Source organism: Mus caroli, unplaced genomic scaffold (assembly GCF_978045245.1).
Source record: "Mus caroli unplaced genomic scaffold, Mus_caroli_1 scaffold_19, whole genome shotgun sequence".
NCBI lineage: Eukaryota > Metazoa > Chordata > Mammalia > Rodentia > Muridae > Mus > Mus caroli.
In genome coordinates this window covers 71,912,341-71,934,061 of record NW_028227274.1, presented here as the reverse complement: position 1 = coordinate 71,934,061, position 21,721 = coordinate 71,912,341, and the positions used below count along the sequence as shown (strand labels likewise).

The 21,721-nt window shown below is 42.0% G+C and overlaps 1 protein-coding gene across 1 annotated transcript in view; it reads left to right on the top strand.

Moving 5' to 3' along the window:
* The window catches only part of Smad4 (SMAD family member 4), a 55,700-nt gene extending 34,747 nt beyond the window's left edge, over window positions 1-20,953 (top strand). The window contains exons 6-12 of the mRNA XM_021150940.3: window positions 329-448; window positions 543-659; window positions 1,988-2,038; window positions 9,641-9,824; window positions 10,453-10,621; window positions 17,819-17,957; window positions 19,235-20,953. Coding sequence (XP_021006599.1) covers window positions 329-448; window positions 543-659; window positions 1,988-2,038; window positions 9,641-9,824; window positions 10,453-10,621; window positions 17,819-17,957; window positions 19,235-19,446 — 992 coding nt within the window. The 3' untranslated portion in view covers window positions 19,447-20,953. The remainder of the gene's footprint in view (window positions 1-328; window positions 449-542; window positions 660-1,987; window positions 2,039-9,640; window positions 9,825-10,452; window positions 10,622-17,818; window positions 17,958-19,234) is intronic.
* The last annotated feature ends 768 nt before the right edge of the window (window positions 20,954-21,721 follow it).

Below are 21,721 nucleotides of genomic sequence, written 5' to 3'. Positions count from 1 at the left end.
TTAGTCAGGAAAGTCCAGTGTGGTCTGGGTGAGGAGTGTACTGATGGGCTTCTCAGGCTGTTCTGATCGCTTAGGCATGCGGCTGCATTTCTTCAGCATTGAGAGGAGATAGGCACTAACGTGGAAGACATGGCTAGGAAAGAGACATTCTGAACAACTTGCGAAGGTTTGCTTGTAGACTTTTTATTTGATAGGCAATGGATGAGTTCTACTTTTGGCCCACTTTTATAATTGTGGATTATCAGATATAATTAGACCTTCAGTTTTGTATAAAAGCATAAAATCGCATCTATCCATGTGCCATGTTAATGTCTTCTTGTTTCTCTAGGTCAGCCGGCCAGTATTCTGGCGGGCAGCCATAGTGAAGGACTGTTGCAGATAGCTTCAGGGCCTCAGCCAGGACAGCAGCAGAATGGATTTACTGCTCAGCCAGCTACTTACCATCATAGTATGTACATGCTTTTTAAAACCTTTTAAATAGTTGAGAAAAAATAGGCAGCCTTTATAAAAGCAAATTAATGCATATGGGCCTTAATTTTTAGACAGCACTACCACCTGGACTGGAAGTAGGACTGCACCATACACACCTAATTTGCCTCACCACCAAAACGGCCATCTTCAGCACCACCCGCCTATGCCGCCCCATCCTGGACATTACTGTAAGCTCTCGTTTTCATTGTAAGCAGGGCCTTTTTCTTTTCTAGCTAGGACTTTGATTTCTTAAAAAACGGTTTTGCATCTTTTATTCATCTTAGAATTTAATTTTATTAAATAACTAGTGCTTTTTACTTTTTCAGTGTTTTTTGTAAACAGCTCTGTAACTAGTCACCATACCTCTGTTTTGCACGATGGTCCCTGAGAACATTCATTTCACTGTGACTGATGGTTCATCAACACTGCATTGACTTCCATTCATTTGTTTGCCTTTTGTTTTCAGGTCTTGTATGTGTATCCACCCACAGTCGACTTAAGCCCTTGAGTGCTATGATCTCAAGGTTTCCCTCACCGCAGAATCATTGCAGTAGATACAAGAGATACTTACACGTTGACTCTATAGAGCTGTCTTTCTCATATAGGCAGCATTGGGAATGACACCCTACAGACAGTCCATTTCAGGCAGAATAGGAACATTGTTCATTTGACTTTAAAAATCACAAGTATAGGGATGAAGAAAAAAGTGTCCTATCAGTCTTCCATATCACTTTTCCTTTCATTTTCAGATCAATAGTACACAAATATTGGGAAATACAAAAGGCATAAATAATAACACTAGAGTCTTATAACCCAGGATTCTTCTAGTATATCCTTCCAGTCATATAAATGAGTGTGTGTGTGATATGTATATATGGGGGGAGATTTATGCTGTATGCTTATTGTCACATATCAGTTACATTACTATCTTCCCATGTGGTCAGAGAAGGTGATTTCTAATGGCTGCCAGGACCAGTGTGTACAATTACTGGGTTTGCTCTATGATTGCTGGTCACTTGTTTAAACTTACTAAGCCTCCAGGGTTGTAATTTTATCTGCTTGAAGCAATATTGTAAAAAGTGACTATAGTAACCCTGTGAAGTTTTGAGCACAATGTGTTAACAAATAATAAGCTTTCAATTATGACTGCTACTGTTCCAGTATATAAATGTTCCTGACTTAACAAGTAGAAGCATTTACTTTTAGAAAGGTTAGCAGTTTAAATCATTATATATTGCATTATTAATTATACTATTCTGTTATATAAATAATTTATAAGCTGTACTAAGTATTGCATATATAGCTGGTAAATTGTTAGATAGGATTTGTCAGAGAACACTAAGGTTAGCTGTTAATATCACAACATAATTCAAGAAATAAACTTAAATTCTTGACATAAACTTGATCTAAACAAATTTTAAGGCTTATGAAATTTATATTTAAGATTTATTAAAAGTTTTAGCACTGGAAAACTTTTAATGAATAAAATGGGGTTTTTATTATGTTTTCTTCTTAGGGCCAGTTCACAATGAGCTTGCATTCCAGCCTCCCATTTCCAATCATCCTGGTAAGTATATTTCAATATTGATTTCCTATATATAGATTTATTATGATAATTGATATGCATATGCCAGTGCATATTACAGGGTAACTAAACTCAAATAGTGTAACATTCACTGACTTAATCACAGTTTAAGAGTTGGTGATAGTAACACATAGATAATATTTAGTTAATTTTTAACTGTCTGAAAGAAAAGTAAAAAACTGTGTTTTAAAATCAGATACTAAGTATAGTATTGCCAGGTTTTGGCATCGAATACATAAATATTCAGCAGAAGGACACTAAGCTTAAGTGGAATAGTTTCAGAATTGTAGCTTAGAAACCCAGGGAAGAGGCAAGTGATGTGGTTTAGTGGGTGAAGGGCCTTGCTGCCAAGTCTGATGAGGCTGAGTGTGATCCCTGGGCCCACGTGGTAGAGACAGAGCTTGACAACAGAAAAACCCTCAAAACGTGAAACGTCAAAGATACAAACAACGGGAATGTGAGGTTTTCTAATTCTGTTTCTTTTCAACTGATTTTCTTCATTTCCGAAGATAGACTTACAGTTAGTTGACTCTCAGTGTTCACATGGTTCTGATCCTAGGATGCCCCTCAGATACCCAGTTCTCAGACTGTTCAGGTCCTTTATATCAGACCATGTAGCAGTCTCATACAGTTTACATGTTCCTTTTAGTATGTTATTTGCAAACATAGCATCATTTTACGTAAGAGACCTGAAGCAACTGCAGGTTTTGGTGTCTGATGGCTCTTCTGGAACAACCCTTTCTAGACACAGGACAACTGTATGTTTCTAATAAGACTTTAAAAATATAGCTACAAGGACCCTTACCTATAAGTTAAAGGATAGTGTTTAGTGTTTTATATGTAGCTCAGGAGGAGCTGGTCTGCAGGAGTAAGGACGGTCCAGTTATGAAGAAAGACATAATGCTGAATGAAACGTACAGTGGAAATAAGCAGTGGCAGTTTAAATTGACTTTATTCTTCCCACAGTAGCCCCTGCTGTTTAGAGAATAATACTGACTGCTTCATGATACCGCCGCAGCAGCCTGTATTGACATTGATGCCTATCTTTCAGTAGAACACAGACGTGGCTTAATGGCGAATGCATCCTGAAAGGGATTGCTCTCCACCTAATTGGAGGAAAGCCGCAGTTCTGCAATTATCTTCTAGCGTAGCCTCTGTAGGTTAGAACTCTGGTTTTGCTCGATGATTGATATGGGAGAGCACGGCTCACTCTGGGCAGTGCCATGCCCGCCCGGGTTGGTGACTCTGGTTGCTTTAAGAGGAGCAAGCCTAGTTAGCAGTGGTCCTCCATGGGTTCTGCTTCAGTTCCTGGCCTAAGCTCTGCCTTGACTTTGCTCAGGGATGGAATGTGACTTGAAACTTGTAAGATGAAATAAACCCTTTTCTCCCCAAGTTGTTTTTCATCATAGTGTGTTACCACAGCAATAGAAACTCCAAGGCAGAGATAGGAAGATGTTAGTATCACAAGGCAAGACACATTGGAGTGCTGGGGTCATGCACCTCACTCTGCCCTCCACTGTCTGCCGCTGCTGCCACCTAATGCTAGCCGTATCCATGTACAGTAACCAGTCTAAACATCTACTTTCATTCTTGGACAAATAGAAAAGAAATAGTCTTCTCCCCACTGTAGCTCTGGCTGTCCTGGAAACGTACTCTTTAGACCAGGCTGACCTTAAATTCACAGAGCTCCACCTGTCTCTGCCTCTGGAGTACTGGATTAAAGGTGTGCACTACCAATGGCTTACCTCACAGTCAGTCGCTCTGTTAGGTTCTCTTCAGTACCTCTGAGGTTGCTTGTGTTCCAGGAGTATATTCATGTGCTCATAGAAGATTTACAGGTACCACACTCAGATAAATTAGAGTAACTCAGTGAGTCTGTTAGGCATCCATCCAGATTTTGTATTCTTATTTTCAGAAATTAAAGGTAATACTTTGGAGAGCTACAACTGTATAGTATTTGTAAAACCTGCGCTTTACAACCCACCCCTCCTTTACAAACAGTATTTAGCCGAGTTCTTACATTACAAAAACAAAAGAACCTCAAATCATGTGATTAATGTCACACTTTTTCTATTAATTTATTTATTCACTTTAACATCCTGATAACAGCCCCTTCTCTCCTCTCTTCACAGTCCTCCGTCCAAAGCCCTCCCCGACTTCCATTACTTCCTCTCCTTTTTCTCAGAGAAAGGGAAGCCCCTCTCTCTTGGGCACCAACCCACACTGGCATATCAAGTTGAAGCATGGCTGAGTGCACCTTCTCTCACCAAGGCCTGACAAGGCAGCCTAGTTAGGAGAAAGTGATCCAGAGTCAGGCAGCAGAGTTAAGAGGTAGCCCTCGCTCTAATGGCTAGGGGATACACATGAAGACACATTTGCTACAAATGTGTAGGGCCTAGTTCCAGCCCATACATGTTCTTTGGTTGGTGGTTCAGTCTTTGTTGGGCTTCTGCAGGCCTAGATTAATTGACTGTAGGTCTTCTTGTAGTGTCCTTAACCCCTCTGGCTCCCTCAGTCCTTCCCTCCACTCTTCCACAAGATTCCCTGGGCTCCAACTAATGTTTGGCTGTGGGACTCTCCATCTGTTTTCATCCACTGTTGGATGGAGCCTTTCAGGAGACTGTTATGCTGGGTTCCTGTCTGTAAGCATAGCAGAGGATCAATAATAGTCTCAGGAGTCGGCTCTACATCTCCCATGGCATGGGTCTCAAGTTGGGCCAATCACTGGTTGGCCATTCCCTCAATCTTTACTCCATCTTTATCTCTGTACATCTTGTAGGCAGGACAGATTTTGGTCAAAAGATTTTGTGGGTGAGTTGGTATCCCCCTCCTTCTACTGGAAGTCCCACTTGGCCTTAGGAGGTGGCCACTATCCCCAGTTATTAGAAGTCTCAACTAGGGTCACCTCCATAGATTCTTGGGACCCTCCCCCATTTCAGGTCTCTGGTTTGTCCCAGAGATGCCCCCAATTTCCCTTCTCCAGTCTTGCCCCGCTGCCCCTCCTCTCCTCACACCTGACCCCCTCCTCCTGCTCAGTTCCTTCCCTCCTTCCACCTCCAGTGTCTATTTTATTTTTCTTTCTGAGTGGGATTCAGCACCCTCCCTTGAGCCTTCCTTGTTACTTAGCTTCTTTGGGTCTGTGGACTGTAGCATGGCTATCCTGTACTTTATGGCTAGTGTCCACTTATCAGTGAGTACATGCCAGGTGTGTCTTTCTGGGTCTGGCTTCCCTCACTTAGGATTTGCCTGCACATTTCACGAAGTACTCTCTGGACTGCATAGCCCCAGTTTCTTGTTTCCTACTAGTCCTACAGAAAATTTTTATGTGGTTTGTCTTTGAGGCAAAATAACAGAGATATATGCAAAAAAGCTTAAGGGGTATTTTCTATCAGCTTTGCATTATTTTTAAAATAAAGCCTTCCCTTCTGACTTCTGAGAGTGAAAAAGCTTTTCGTGAAGTAGATTGTAGCCCAGTTGTACCAAGTTCTCTCCCACTTAGGTTACCTGTAGCCTTGTGTCCTCATAGGTAGAGACTCCTCCTTTCCTCCTTCTTAGGGCTTGGGTTTCCATTGTTGCTCTCTGTTGTGACCTAATACAACTTCCTTCTTATTCTTAATTGCTTAAAACTCTGTCAGCTATCAGCAGGTCAGTGCATGTTACCCCACGTCAGGCTGCAGCGTATTTAAGCATTGCTGTGTTGTGTGGTGTCTGGGGTATTATTATTAGGCAGATGGGATCTTGGTGGCAAGGAAGTAGTGAATTTATTTTTCTCAAACGTGGAGGCTACAAAACTTACTTTTTTCTTCTTTGAGTTCACTCTTGCCTATAATGAATGAAGCTTCAGCCTACAGTAGATACTGGGTTTAATTGAAAGCCTTGCCTTTAGCATTATATTCATTTCATAACAATTTTGTTTTTATTTTATCTATTCAAAGATCATAACTGCAGTTCTAGGGGATCCGGTGTTCTGTTCTGGCCTCTTTGGGTTCCACATGTACACACACGTACACACACATGTACACACACATACACACACATGTACATGTACACATACACACATGCAGACAAACAAATGAGATGAAAATAACTGAATCTACAAGATTTTTACTATAGAAAATAACTTCAGGAATGTTTCAAAAAACAGGTATGTGTGTGTTTTTTTATTTTAATTAAAATCTTTATTTACATTTCAAATGCTATCCGGAAAGTTCCCTATACCCTCCCCCCGCCCTGCTGCCCTACCCACCCACTCCCACTTCTTGTCCCTGGCGTTCCTCCAAATATATTTAAAGAATTGTATTTGCAGTGAATTAATTGGATTGATGTTACAAAAGATTCAAACATTTTTGAGTCATCTACTCGTTTTTCCTTTTCTTTTTTTAAATACACAATCTTCCAAAATAGTCCTATGTAGTCCAGGCTGGCGTCTTTCATATTCTTACCAAATCAGCCTCTTGAGTGTTGTGTCACAGGCACGCCTTTATGCACCTTAACAACTCCTCATTGGAAAGAACTTGCATTGCTGCTTGACAGAGCTTTGCTAAGCAATTAGGTGCCTTATGTATTAGCTGCTGCTTTTACTGCTGTGACAACACCTGAACAAAGCAAGCTGGCTCCCAGTTTGAATGTCATTCACCATAGCTGAGCTGTAGTAGGAGTTGATCTCTTTCTTCACTGTTTACTGCTGCTGTTACTCGTGTGTGACTTAAGCTCACATTTTTGTTGTTCTTGGACAACTGTGTGCTGTTCATATTTTACTGTCCAATTTTTTTGCTCTTTGACTGTAGTCCTGAATGAGAGCCGTGAGCAGTAATTATGGCACAGACTGCATATTCTGCTGAGACTTATTTCACCCACCAAGCACAGGAGCCCATTACTTTCAAGTTTGTCCTGAGTAAAGTTTACAGAACACAGGCAGGGTCCAGCCAGAGTCTAACCAGCTTCAGATAGAGTGCCTGGCCTCGACTGTCTGTATTTTGTATTTCTCTTGGCATTCTACTTTCAAACTCACACCAGAGTGACTGACCCCTTACAGCGTTCTAAGACTTTTCCAGATCAAAGTTCCAAACTCCCACATTCCTCTTAGTTCCGAGGCGTAAGAGCCACGGGGTCAGGTGGATTACAGCAATGGCCCCATTTCTCAGTACTTTGTTTCTGTTGTGCATGTTTGAGAAACTGTGTAAGAAAGGATGGTGTATCGTTCATCATAGTTGGGGTTGTGGCAAGATGGTTAGGAGTTGGGCACATTACATTTGCAATCAGGAAGCAGTACCTGTGCCCTTCTCTCTGCTCCTGTGTCAGCTCAGAGTGGGTCTTTCTACCTTAGTTAACCCAATATCAAAACTATCACAGACATTCTCAAAGCTTGTCTTTTAGGTGATTGTAGATCCTGTTGACAGTATTAACCAGCATCCTGTAAGGTGTTTTGTTTAGGTTTTTTGTTTGCTTTTAATTAAATTTTTCCTTTTTTCCCTTTCCTTTTCTTTCTTTATTTTTTTGGAGACAGAATTTTTCTACATAGCCCTGTTTTTCCTGGAACTCACTATGTAGACCAGGCTGGCCTTGAGCTAACAGAGATCCACCTGCCTCTGCCTCTGGAGTGCTGAGATTAAAGGTGTGCACCCCCCCCCCTTCTTGGCTTAATTAAAAATTTCTTTTGTGAAATTCATTCATTAATATATTTATATCATTTCTTTTTAAGTATTAAGTGTCAATACTTCATTGGGGGCTTGAAATGTAGGCTTTTTGTCGTGCTAAGAGCTTTGATTCAGATTATACAAACTATAACACATTGTGATACAGGTAAATTCTGCAGACAAAACTAAGACTCCCCTAAATTCTTCCCCTGGGGCCAGGGCAGGGCTTTTGTACTCTGGTCTTGAGTTTTTCAGATAGATTTTCTCGCCATTTGTAGGCTGAAGTGTCCTCCAGTCACCTTCTGTTCTGTGCCACTCTTTTCCTCCCTATCCTCCTCCATGCCCGTCCTCCTCCACTGCCTGTCCTCCTCCCATGCCCTGTCCTCCTCCCATGCCTGTCCTCCTCCCATGCCTGTCCTCCTCCCATGCCCGTCCTCCTCCACTGCCTGTCCTCCTCCCATGCCCTGTCCTCCTCCCATGCCTGTCCTCCTCCCATGCCTGTCCTCCTCCCATACCTGTCCTCCTCCCATGCCTGTCCTCCTCCCATGCCCGTCCTCCTCCACTGCCTGTCCTCCTCCCATGCCCTGTCCTCCTCCCATGCCTATCCTCCTCCCATGCCTGTCCTCCTCCCATGCCTATCCTCCTCCATGCCCTGTCCTCCTCCCATGCCCTGTCCTCCTCCCATGCCTGTCCTCCTCCCATGCCTGTCCTCCTCCCATACCTGTTCTCCTCCCATGCCTATCCTCCTCCACTGCCTGTCCTCCTCCACTGCCTGTCCTCCTCCACTGCCCGTCCTCCTCCACTGCCTGTCCTCCTCCCATGCCCGTCCTCCTCCCATGCCCGTCCTCCTCCCATGCCCGTCCTCCTCCCATGCCCGTCCTCCGTTACTGCTGCTGCTCCTCCTCCCTCTCTTTGCAGTGTTGCCCATGATGTATGTCGCGTGTTCACTTGCTCATTTGCCCTGTACCTCTTTGAGATTTATGTGTGAAGGACTGGAAACTCTTTCATTTGCTGTTTTCCATATATCACCAAAAGATTCCCTGGATATTCTGTATATATCTGTTAAATAAATATAAAAGGAAAACCAAAAAGTTATATGTATATGAATTTTCTTTAATAATGCAAAAATAAATCAGAATAAACTGTATTTGCAATCCAAACCAAGCATTGTCCCTTCTCCCCACCCTGATAGTCATTTCAAATGAATAAACTAACTATATGTTCAGAGCCTCAATTGTACTACTTCCCTAAACTGCTAAAAATATACCTTGCTGTACATGGGATGTATGTACACTGGGCAGATGACGTTTGAGTTTTGAGAGACAGTAACCTCCTTGTAAAAGAGCTATGTAATTGTAGGTGTCGGCAGGGACTTGTTGCCTGACTTGGGGACTTTATCTTAGTAGGGGTCGGTAAAAACAGAACAGACTATGTGAGAGGGTTAGTGTGGTTTTGAAAGTTGAAAATTCAGACCACAGAACAGATGTGCAATCGAATGAACTATCATAATAGAACAGTTTATTTTAGAATCTGATTGATTTAGTTATTTAGTTTCTCTGAACAAGGTTTCACTGTGTAGCCCTGCCTGTCCTGGAACTTACTTGTAGATCAGGCCTATCTCATTGAAATCCACCTGTTTCTGCCTCTGCCTCTCACGTGCTGGCATGTACCACTGTCACCTGACTAGAGTCTGATTTCCAATGTACTTTAAGTTCTCAGTTGACTTAGTGTCAAGGTATAAGTACTATAAATATAATATGGAAATCCCTATTTTTAAGTATGTTACATTTGTTTAGTAGAAGACTTCTTTTGTTTGCTTACCTACTCAGTCACCCCTTCCTCTTGGTTTTGGTTTTGGTTTTGGTTTTGGTTTGTTTGGGGTGGTGAATCCCCCCCCCCCCAATACCTGTCACAAAGCTGTGTGCTCTTTTTCATGTGTTTTCTGTAGCTCCTGAGTACTGGTGTTCCATTGCTTACTTTGAAATGGATGTTCAGGTAGGAGAGACGTTTAAGGTCCCTTCAAGCTGCCCTGTTGTGACTGTGGATGGCTATGTGGATCCTTCAGGAGGAGATCGCTTTTGCTTGGGTCAACTCTCCAATGTCCACAGGACAGAAGCGATTGAGAGAGCGAGGTATGTTTAGAGAGCAAAGAAATTGAATAGTACATTAACTTTTATTCCAGACTATTGTTTTTCTATGTATATGAGCCTAAATATAGAGGAGTTAAATTTACATATATTTTAAATAGCTTTATGTTTTCAGTGGCTATTGATTTGGGCAGCGTAGCATATAAGTCTTAGTATTCTTGTAAAAAATAGAAATTATATAGGGTTGGAGAGATAGCTCAGTCATTAAAAACATTTGTTATGCTACTATATGAGTGGAGCTCAGTTCTGTGCACCAACAACTGCCTGTAACTGTAGCTCCAAAGGATCTGATGCCAACTTCTGACCTTCATGGGCACCTCCCCCAACACACACACACACACACACACACCCCAAACAAATAAAAATAAAATCTTAAAGTATAGAATTTATCTCAGTGAGTTATTTGGGTGAAATAAATTTGTGTGAGTACTTCTGATATATATTAAGTACTGTGTTTGTTTATAAAAATTAATATATTTATTTGTTATAAAAGTTGTTACCAAGGCTATCTCTTAGCTATTGTTTTATATCCTTCATTCTTTATTATTGCTATGTAGCTGAACTGAAACCTGTTATAACAAGATGAAATGTAGTTCTGTCTTTCCTTCCTGAGGTTGCACATAGGCAAAGGAGTGCAGTTGGAATGTAAAGGTGAAGGTGACGTTTGGGTCAGGTGCCTTAGTGACCACGCGGTCTTTGTACAGAGTTACTACCTGGACAGAGAAGCTGGCCGAGCACCTGGCGACGCTGTTCATAAGATCTACCCAAGCGCGTATATAAAGGTCAGTGTGTTTATATGTAAGTATTTTAGACTTAAAACCCTCTGTTGCCTGAAGCCTGGAAGTGGAGGTGAGGGAAGTGGAAGCTGTCTTAGGTTGATGGTTTTGGCCAGAGGGGGAGAGACTATCTTGCAGTGGGCACATTCAAGAGACAGCAGGAGAATTGTGAGCTCAGAGCATGCTGGGCTTTGTGAGTTTCAAGCCAGCCTCAGCTGCATGATGCTACTCCATCTCAACAAATAGGAGCACCACCACCGCAAAGTATGCCTGTGCTGAGTGTAAGACAAGTTTTCTGGGGATCTGTGCTTTGCTGTAAGCAGCTGTGTAGTTTTGTGGCTACTTTTATGTCCTAGTCTTTCAGATCTCTGAAGTCATTTAAGAGTGATACATAAATTCTTGAAAACATTGACTGAAATCTCTGAACCTGTATTCTATAACAGGAAATTGGTTAAAAATTAAACTAGGGCTGGAGAGATGGCTCAGTAGGCAAGAGCACCCGACTGCTCTTCCAAAGGTCCTGACTTCAAATCCCAGCAACCACATGGTGGTTCCAGCAACCACATGGTGGCTCACAACCATCCGTAACAAGATCTGACTCCCTCTTCTGGAGTGTCTGAAGACAGCTACAGTGTACTTACATATAATAATAAATAAATCTTTAAAAAAAACATTAAACTAAAATTTCATTTCAGCCAGTGTTTAAGAGTTTATGGAGGACCGTTGTAAAGTTAAGAGTTTCAAGGGATGGAGTGTCCTCATCCCTTCGTAAAACTGCAAATTAAGACGCCGAGAAACAGACTTCTTTTTATTGCTGTTGCATATTAAGCACAGTTCAATGTTTTTTTTTAACACTTGCTCTTTTGGCAAGAGGAACATAGGTGCGATGAGTTAAATATATTTTCAGTTTCAGATTTTTTTATCCTGAGCACTTTGCTTCCCAGCAGTCAGCATGGTGGACTTCTGGGCAATGCTTCAGATGCAGAGAGTGTAGCAGTAATAGATACAGAGTGTGTGCACAAAAGCAGAGATGCTTAGTGGCCAACCTGCTCCATCCTTGCCTTTACAGTTATCAAGGGTGCCTGTGGCTTGGCAGTTCTTTAGAGACTGTTTCACTCTTTAGCCCGGCCTGACTTGGAATCCCTGAGTACAGATATGACCCACCATATGACTTCTGTTGTGAAACTTAGAAACATACCAAGTATAGAGGAAGTGAGCACTCCTAGGTACTTATGGACCGTGACAACTGATGACTCTCCGTAGTTTCGTTTGTTAGTTTTCCTGCAGGGCATCGTTGTGTGGTTTGCTCATAGAACACTCCCTTAGAAAGGACTTGCAGTTTATAACTTCTACAAGGAATTTTTATGTTTTGTCACTTGAATCACTGTTTTTGTCTTTGCTTTGAGGCAGGCTCTCTGGAGCGCAGGTTGCCCTTGCACTTGTTAAGTAGCTGAGGTTGACCTTGAATTGCTAATCCTTTTCCCTCCTTACTGAGTCCTGGGATTGCAAGCATAAGACCTTACACCCAGGTTAACAGGATGGTAGGGTCACACCAGAGCTCTCTTTATCCTGGTGCTGACAGTGGCATTATATGACCTGTGCTTCACTTTGGTTGGTTTGAAAATTTTTGAATCTTTTTTTTTTTTTTTAATTAAAAAATTTTTTTTCCTGTCATTACTTTCCCTACAGGGCAGTTTTGCTTGTCACTGGAACCCACTTTTCAGAACCAATTTTATAAGTAGGAGGTAGGGAGACTTTGTCTGTCGGGGAGCTAATTTCCTCCTCCACATATGCACAGAGTTGAATTCCCTTGAGTCTCTCTGATATAGGCTATATTTACACCCTAGGGGCATCTCTGGGCTGTCAAACTATTTTGCCTAGTACTTGATTCATTGGCAGATGCTTGTTGTAGCTCTGAAAACTAGACTGTTGTCCCTTTTCATAGTACAGAAACTGAATTTCTGTCCTTACCCTCTTATGGTCTTAGAAGTGCTAATGACTGGCTGCTGTGAGGCTTTTTCTCCCCCCACCCCCTTTTTTTTCCCTCCCTTTCTCTCCCTCCCCCTCTCTCTTCCCCTCTCTTTCTCTTTTTTTGTATTGGCACTTTAGTTTTTCGAGGGGCTCGTTTGTTTCCTTGTTTGGCTAGTCATTTTTTGGTTGAACCATTCATTGAACATTTGTGTTTACGTTCAGGTAAGTCTTTTTGATATTTCACTGTATGGATAGATTTTTTTTGTTACTCATAAATTTTTGCAGTGAATGTGGGACAGAGTATTTGGTATGACACAATACCCTTTTTTGTCCTAGCTGTGTTAAGATTTAAAGAGTCATTCATGATTTTGTAGTTCTGGCTATCCCAGAATTCCCCTGGCTGGCTTTAACTACAGAGATGCCCTGTCTATGTCTTCTGAGTACTGGAATTAAAGGTATGTGGCACCATGCCCAGGTGCTCACTTTGAGACAGTCCTACCGTATAGCTGTGTGTAGAGAGCAGGCTAGCTTTGAACTTACAAAGCTCTGCCTGTTGCTGTCTCCCAAGTGCTGTGAATAACAATTCGTCCCACCGTGCCTGGCAAGGCTTCTTTCTTTACAACTGTTTTATGTTCTTCAGAATAATCTTATTAGACTGGTATAAATATATCTTATATTGAGTTACTGACATTTTCTAATTTGATGATTGTTTTTGGCAGTGGTGAGTAAAGAGTATATTTCAGTTAACTTCCCAGGTAGGTTCTCACCAGGGAAGTGAAATCTATGCAGATAATGGGAGCCCCTACAAGTGCCTACACTGAGAAGTACTCGTAGACTGACAGACATTTCCCTGTTAAATTGAAACAGGGTAAACAAATGTATCCATGGTTTTGGTTTTTGAGATAGGGTTTCATGTAGCCCATGGAGCCCTGTTGCCTGGCCTTGAGTTTGTGATAGAGCTGTGGATGACCTTGAACTTCCCACCTTCCTGCTTCCACGTCTTGGACCCTGGGATTACAGGCATGCTCCACCACACCTGCTTTTAAAGACATTTTTAAAGAAAATTTTCTTTCCTTTTTTTTTTTTTTTCTTTATGCGGCTTTATTATTTTCTTGCATATGCGTGTTAAGAGTGCCTCCACATATGTAGTGCATTGCAGAGTCAGAAGAGGGCATCAGATCCCCTGGAACTGGAGTTACCAGTGGTTGTGATGTGCCACCACATGGGTGCTCTGTGATAGCAACATGTGCTCTTAGCCGTGGAACCAACTCTCTAGTCACTTTGATCTGTTAGTCATGGGAATTCTGGTTTTCAACAGCGTTATTGATGCAATTGCAATTTATATGTCACACAAATCATTTTAAGTATTCAGTACTTTTAGTGTTTACAGAATTGTACAACCATCTCCAAGCCATTTTAGAATATTTCTTTATTCTAGAAAGAAGACCCATATCTTTTTAGGTAATGCTAATTATACATAGCAATATATTTAACAGTGACATTTTCATACATTTGGTAAACTATTCTGATCTTTGTATGTATGACTTAGTGTTGCATTACAGTTGATTAGAGAAGCATAGGTTTCTAAACGGTGGCTGCATCATATCTCCTCAATAATTTGTTATGAGCCCCTCTGCCCCTCTTCCATGCCAGGATATTGATGGGTCCAGTCCTATATAGCTCTTGTGCAGGTGACCACAGCTCCTGTGAGTCTGAATCAGTCAACCATGGCAGTGCTCAAAAGTTATCATCCCACACACACCACCTCTCCTTCTCCAGCTCTTACATTCTTTCTGACTCCTCCTGCATTGTTCTCGGAGCACTAGAGAAGGTAGTAATAGATTTCTTATTGATGAATAGCATCTAGTAGGCACTTCTTACCACTTTGTCTGTGGTTACCACTGACTACTGCAAAAAGTAGTATTTCTGAACAAAATTGATGGCAACACAAGTCCATGGGTATGAATGTAGGCATTGGAAGACAATTTGATGGACATGTTATTATGACCATTTAGCAAAATAGCAGTAATTTCCTCATTGGGGTCTCTGACTTCCTCAGCTACTGGGTTTTGGTTGGGTTTTGCAGTACCAGACATGTGCATCAAGCAGAATGAGAAGTGCTTGGTTACTTCCATAGCAGACTGGCTTCTATTGCACCAGTAGACACATCTTGCCTGTGTCCTCAGTCAGTTGTATTCAGAATCTACAACTGAGTAACAGTGCTATGACAGTCCTCCACCAGTTGCCTGCCAGGCATCTTTTGAGAGCTTCTAGCCCCGTTCCTGTTTGATTCTCTGTCCTTTGACCAAAGCATGTGGTATCGCCTGGATAATCTATCTATGAATCCATCAGGAGATTTTAAAGTAATTTTTATTTTTGGAAGGTCTGTGTGCTGGCTACTTTTTCATCAGTGTGATACAAGCTGGAGTTACCTTTTCAACTGAGGGAGCCTCTCTTGAGAAAATGGGTGTAGGCCAACCTGTAGGACATTTTCTTCCTTAGTAATTGAAGTAGGAGGGCCCCAGCCCATTGTGGGCAGTGCCATCCCTGGGAAGGTGGTCCTGGGTGCTATAAGAAAGCAGGCTGAGCAAGCCACAAGGTGCAAGCCAGTAAGCAGACCCTCCAGGGCCTCTGCATCAGCACCTGCCTCCAGGTTCCTGCCCTGATTGTGTTGTTGATCTCACTGCTATGAATGTGAACTTTTGATGTGGAACTGTGAGTGAAATAAGGCCTCCCCAGTTGATTTTGTTCATGGTCTTTTGTCAAGCAACAATAACCCTGACTAGGGCAATCTGCCAAACTGTTTTACAAAAACCATATATTCCCATTAGTGAGTGACGGTTTCAGTTTATCTGTTTTTCATCAATACTAGTGGAATCCCATTGCAGTTTTTATTAGCATTTCTTGAATGTTAATCTGACTTGGTTTTGAACATACACAAATTGAGGGAAAAGCAGAAGATGCTTTTAAAACAAAACTTTTATATAGAGCTACCTTGAACAGTGCTATGAACCCACTAAGTTTAATTTATTCCCAGCACCTGCATTTTGTGATTTTTTTTTTAAAAGTATATTTATTTTTCTGTGTGGAGTGTTTTGCTGGCATGTGTGTATGCGTGCCTCATGTGGGCCTAGTACTTGCAGAGGTCAGCAGCGGCTGGGGAGTCTCTTGGAAGTGGGATTGTAGATGTCTGTAGCCACCGTGTGGGTTCTAAGACTCAGACTTGGGTCCTCTTCAAGAACAAGTGCTCTTAGCACTGCACCATTTTCTCAGGCCCAGATTGTGATCTTAGTTAGCTCAGTAACTTCGTGAATCCCGTCTGCAGGTGTGCATAGTACACACCGTGTTTCTCTCCTAAGCTATTTCCTGGTGTTAGTTTAAGCTGATGTAGAATTACAATCGAAGCTTATAAAAGAAATGCAAAATTTGGCTCTTGATTAAAAGAGATAAGATACTGAAATATTATACTCACACGTGTTATGTAATGAGTTTGAAATAAACTAAATGAAAGTAACTGCAGAAAACATGATCATAAATATTCATGGTTATTTTTTAGCTTAGGAAGGGTGGGTCAGAGATACTGTTTTATATTTTTGCTAAAAAGAACATTTACAGCCTTTGGTCTCTTGGAATTGCTTCTATCAACACCTCAGATGATTCTGAAGGAAGATGGCTCCATTTCAGTGACTGCACTTGGTTTCCCATTCCGTAAGAATCTGTGTGGAGAGAGAGCTGACCTTCTCTGTAGGGTGCCAGGAAGCTCTCAGACTCGTTGGATGGCTCAGCTGAGTACTTTGTTTTGTTTAGCATAGTAGTGACATGAATGATGTGTGGAGGGAAGGTTTCCTGTGGTATCTGGTACGTCATTCTTACTCATCTGCAGACTGAAGTCCTCAGTTCTCCCTTTTGTGGTTCTGTGTAATGTAACCACTGTGCTCAGCAGTGTGTGAGATCACTGACAACAACATTGTACTGTTCCCACTCGTGAAGATGACTCGGTTGATTTTAATGATTTGTGGTGGGTGGGGAGGTACTATTTTTAGCCTGTGTTTAGATAATAAGATTACATATTAGGCTACGCATGTTGGTACATACTTGTAGCCTCGTACTTGGGAGACAGAGGCAGGAAGATCTCTGTGGGTTCCAGACCAGGCTGATCTGTAGAGTGAGGCCTCTCTACCCTCACCCCTTAAAGGAGAGTTAGATGTTATACTTAGGTAGGAATGGCTTTTAAAAAGTGATTGCATGTAGGCAATGTAAAACACAAAAAATATGAATTTCATATAAGCTATCAGAATTAAACCTAGATGATTGTTAATAACTTTAGATAAAACATCAAAGGCTTGATTTATAAAAATAGTTCATAATTAATTTTATCATTAAAATAAGATAAAGCATAGAGAAGCGGCTGAGTTGGCAAAGGACTTTCCCCACAAGCTTCAGCATCTCAGTGTGACGCACGTGTCCGTCTCCAGCGGGCCCACTGGGTTCAGGTTCTGAGCCTACGTGAGGTATCTCACAGCTGCCTGCAATTCTAGCTCCAGGGATTGGCATCCTCTTTCTGGCTGTCTTGGGCATCTGCATACACATTGCATGCATACCCATACCCACACACACAGTAAGTGTTTTAAATGTAATAACTATAGATATTTCTATAGTAACAATGAAGTTTGTTATACTTCTCCAATTTTAAGCATTGTCAAGATGCTGGCCAGATATCAAAGCCATCCCGTGTGGCTTAAGCGACAACTTAATAGTTTAGGGTGGTTCATTTCTTCCTTGTTCTTTTGCTACAGATGGGTAGCTCTTCACAAAGCGAGCGAGGGGCGGCTGGCTCACTTGGGTCTGTTCCAGACACTGAAGTGTACCCCTTGCTGATATCCAAACTGTAAAATTGTAAAAGCTTATTTTGGAAAAGTATGTGTATGTCTGGGTGCTTTGTCTTCATGTATGGCTGTGCCCCACGTGAGTGTCTGGAGCCCCTTGGAGGTTAGAAGAGGGCATCAAATCCCCTGGGACTGCACTTACATAGTTACATGCTGTCACATGGGTACTAAGGATCAAACCTGGGTACTTTGGAAAGGCCTTGAAATTTAAACACTTGTAGATAGCTCTTTTCTTGTGAGAGGCAAATGGAACTCCTGGTGGTTGATACAATGCTTATTGGCTTCTGATGAATGGAGTCTTTGGCAGTGCACTCATATAGTAAACTTACACTTTTGCTTTTAAAAGGTCTTTGATCTGCGGCAGTGTCACCGGCAGATGCAGCAACAGGCGGCCACTGCGCAAGCTGCAGCTGCTGCTCAGGCGGCGGCCGTGGCAGGGAACATCCCTGGCCCTGGGTCCGTGGGTGGAATAGCCCCAGCCATCAGTACGTACACCTTTGATTTTTCTGTTCTGAGTACAGTGGTGACTTGTAATCTTGATTCACTCAGTTGATCGATTGTTTTAAGCAATAATAGAAATTAAACTTTTTACTGGGTTATATATAACATTTGAATTTTAAAAGTCTTTCTTCTGTTGTAGTTTCACTTTTCCTGGGGTAGGAGCCTCTTTGCATCAGGGTATAAAGGGGGTTGGCATATCTCAGTCTCTCCTATGACACTTGCTGACTGACCAGCTGGGGGTTAACTCACCGAATGCTTGGCTTTGTACTGCTGTGAACAGCTATTGCAGGTTCCGAATTGGACACCTCCATTTAGAAACAGTTTTCTGAGCACAGAGAGAGCTAAGGGAGGGTAGCAGTTTATAACATGTAGACTTTTAATTTTAGGGTAAAATTGAACTGTGCCAGGTTTCACACTGATGGGGAATTTTTTACTGCAGAGTTAAACTCCTGACCCATCTTCCACGTCTGAAGGCATAACTAGTGATTCATTCAACCCCTGTTCTTAACTTCTGCAGTGTGGTAAGCAAATCACACTGGCTCAGAAAACTGCAGTGACCCTGCAGGTTTCTCCACAGCACTTGGAAATTCTTTCCATTAGTCTCATGGTAATAATGATAAACGTGGACTGATTATATGACTATGTTCTGACTAGAAAATGAGAGTCTATTATGACATATGTTTAAGAGTTTACAATTTAGGTATATTCAAGACATCACTAATTGAATTAAACAAGACCGGGGATCTAAACCATTTGCTAGTTTCAATGTTGTAAACGTGATCTGTTTCCTTAAGAATTCAGGCTAGTATTGAATTTCTGATTTTTATCCATGCCCCCCCCCCCTATTCTCTCAGAACTTAGAGACGGACAAAAGTCAGCTGATCTGTGTGAGGGGGCTGAGTGCGTGGCTCTGCTGGTTAGTCAGTCCTGTGCAGTCCAGCCTGGCCGGTAGACAAGGGACAGGCCCGGTCTCTTACAGAGAAGTTGGTTTTTACTCCTATACCCTACTTCTGAAGAGAAGAGTGGGGGAATTATTGGTGGCATGTGGAAATTTACTTGCGCTCCCGTAAAGTACATATATAAACTGTCATAACCAACTTTTCACTCACCAGTCATAAGGTTGAGATCCGCGGTTACTGTTGACACTTTTGACAGAGAAGTTGTATGCTGAGAGGAGATAAGTAAAGAAGGCAGGCTGGGGAGGATGGGAAGAGAGGACCTGCACCCTCGCAGCCTCCACACTTGTGCTTCTTTCCGTTAGGTCTGTCTGCTGCTGCTGGCATCGGTGTGGATGACCTCCGGCGCTTGTGCATTCTCAGGATGAGCTTTGTGAAGGGCTGGGGCCCAGACTACCCGAGGCAGAGCATCAAGGAAACCCCGTGCTGGATTGAGATTCACCTCCACCGAGCTCTGCAGCTCTTGGATGAAGTCCTGCACACCATGCCCATTGCGGACCCACAGCCTTTAGACTGAGATCTCACACCACGGACGCCCTAACCATTTCCAGGATGGTGGACTATGAAATATACTCGTGTTTATAATCTGAAGATCTATTGCATTTTGTTCTGCTCTGTCTTTTCATAAAGGGTTGAGAGATGTGTTTGCTGCCTTGCTCTTAGCAGACAGAAACTGAATTAAAACTTCTTTTCTATTTTAGAACTTTCAGGTGTGGCTCAGAGCTTGAAGATCAGGAAGACGCAGTTCTTACTAAATCTTCCCTGGTGGCTCTGTATGGAGGAGTCAGCCAGTGCTGGGAACTCAGCCCTTTAGTGTGTGCGAGCGAGCGCCTTCCCTGCAGAGGAAAGTCTGAGCTGCTGATTATAAGGCTGAGAAGTTCTCAAGGTTAAGTCACCTGTTCTTAGTGGGCGAGTTATTGTTAAACATACCGTGCTCACGTGGCGTGTGGGCGAGCCAGTTCTACCAAGAGCAACTTTACTCTCCTTTAAAAACCTTTTATCAACCTTTTATTCAGAATGTTTTTTGCAAGTGAAACAGTGAAGGTGAATTAAATTCATACTGTCTTGCAGACTTCAGGGTTTCTTCCCCAAGACAAAACACTAACCTGTGTGCATATTGACAGTTCCTTACAGTCATCAGTCAAAGAAACGCCATTTAAAAGTACAATGGTTTTATCCCTAAGGATGACCACTATCAAGATGTATACTTTGCCCTGTTAAACAGTAAATGAATTCTTCTATATTTCTAGGCACAAGGTTAGTTATTAAAAAAAAAAAAAAAAAGCCTAGGGGAGGAATTTTTCCCTTAATTCCTAGGGAGAAGGTTTTGTATTTATAAAACACTAAAAGCAGTGTTGCTCTGCCTGCTGCTTCACTGTTCTGCAAGGTGGCAGTGCTTCAACTGAAATAATGAATATTTTGGAAACTGCTAAATTCTATGTTAAATACTGTGCAGAATAATGGAAACAGTGCAGTTGGTAACAGGTGGTTTGGATATTTTTGTACTTGATTTGATGTGTGACTTCTTTTCATATACTGTTAAAATCATGTATGTTTTGACATTGTTTAAAATTCAGTTTTTGTATCTTGGGGCAAGACTGCAAACTTTTTATACCTTTTGGTTATAAGCCCTGTGTTTGCCATCCTTGATCACTTGGCGGTGACTTTGTGGAGATTGGAGTAGAGGAGTTAAGACACACTGACTGTACCACAGACACACGTGTATGCTTTCTACCTAGTTACTAGCAAATAAAACTGAGTCACTATATGAAGTGGAATTCTAGATTTGGTTTTTAAAATGCTTTCCTTTTGCACTTTTGAGTCCAGTCTCAGTGGTAAGACACCTTCTGCTAAATGACAGGCGGCAGCCAGTTGTACCGTGCAGCGCTGGTTCCCTCCCACTCTACCAGGACTTTCCCATGGACACTGTGCATCATGTGTAGTTGGTTATTTTTTGAGTTTTTATTTTACTGTAGCAAAAAAAAAAAAAAAAAAAAAGGCTTGGATAAATAGTGTGAATAAAATCAAGACCATGGAGATGTTTTTACCCTGAGAGTTTCCTGTGAATTTTAAATTGCAGTAGGCATTTGAGCTCTGGAAACCCTGTGCATAGCAGTTCTCTTTGTGCCAACAGAAATGACCACATCCTGCAGCCTGCTGCGGAAGGTTCCAGAGGCTCCGAGAAACCAGAGTGCTGCAGTGACTGGGGTCCATCTCAGCGCGACGCACACAGCGTGTGTTGTAAAGCCTCTTCTGTCTTCTCTTCTGTACTTAGGGATGCTTTGTCACGGGCCTAATCTTATCTCTAGAAGTTTGGTGGTTTGTTGTTTGTTTTTCTTTTAGATGTTGTATTGACAGAATTATAAAAGGATGCCTTCTCTAAAATGCTTGTCCTCAGATCCGTTTCACGGTGGCGGGGAGGCTGGAGTGGAACGGGTCGTTAAGACCCAGCTCATCTGACCAGGCAGTGCTGTAACTTGATGCTTCCTGTTGTACCTTATGGACCCTCTCCCATACTTAATCATCTTCAGAAAGTATGTGGGAAATATTTGCTGGGAAGTATCTCTTCAGAGCCAAGCCACTCGTCTTGGTTTTCTTACAAAGAGCCATAGAAATTATTTCTGGTTATTGATGAAGTTTGTAATTCGCCTGTCCTAGTCTTTTCCTTCCTTTCACTTCGCTATCTTTGAATAAGACTTTTAAAAACTCCCCTGAGTTGAAAAATTTTGGGATAAAATAGTTTCCCTAGTTCTTAGAGACTGATTATGATGTGGGTCTGGTTCTGGGTGGGT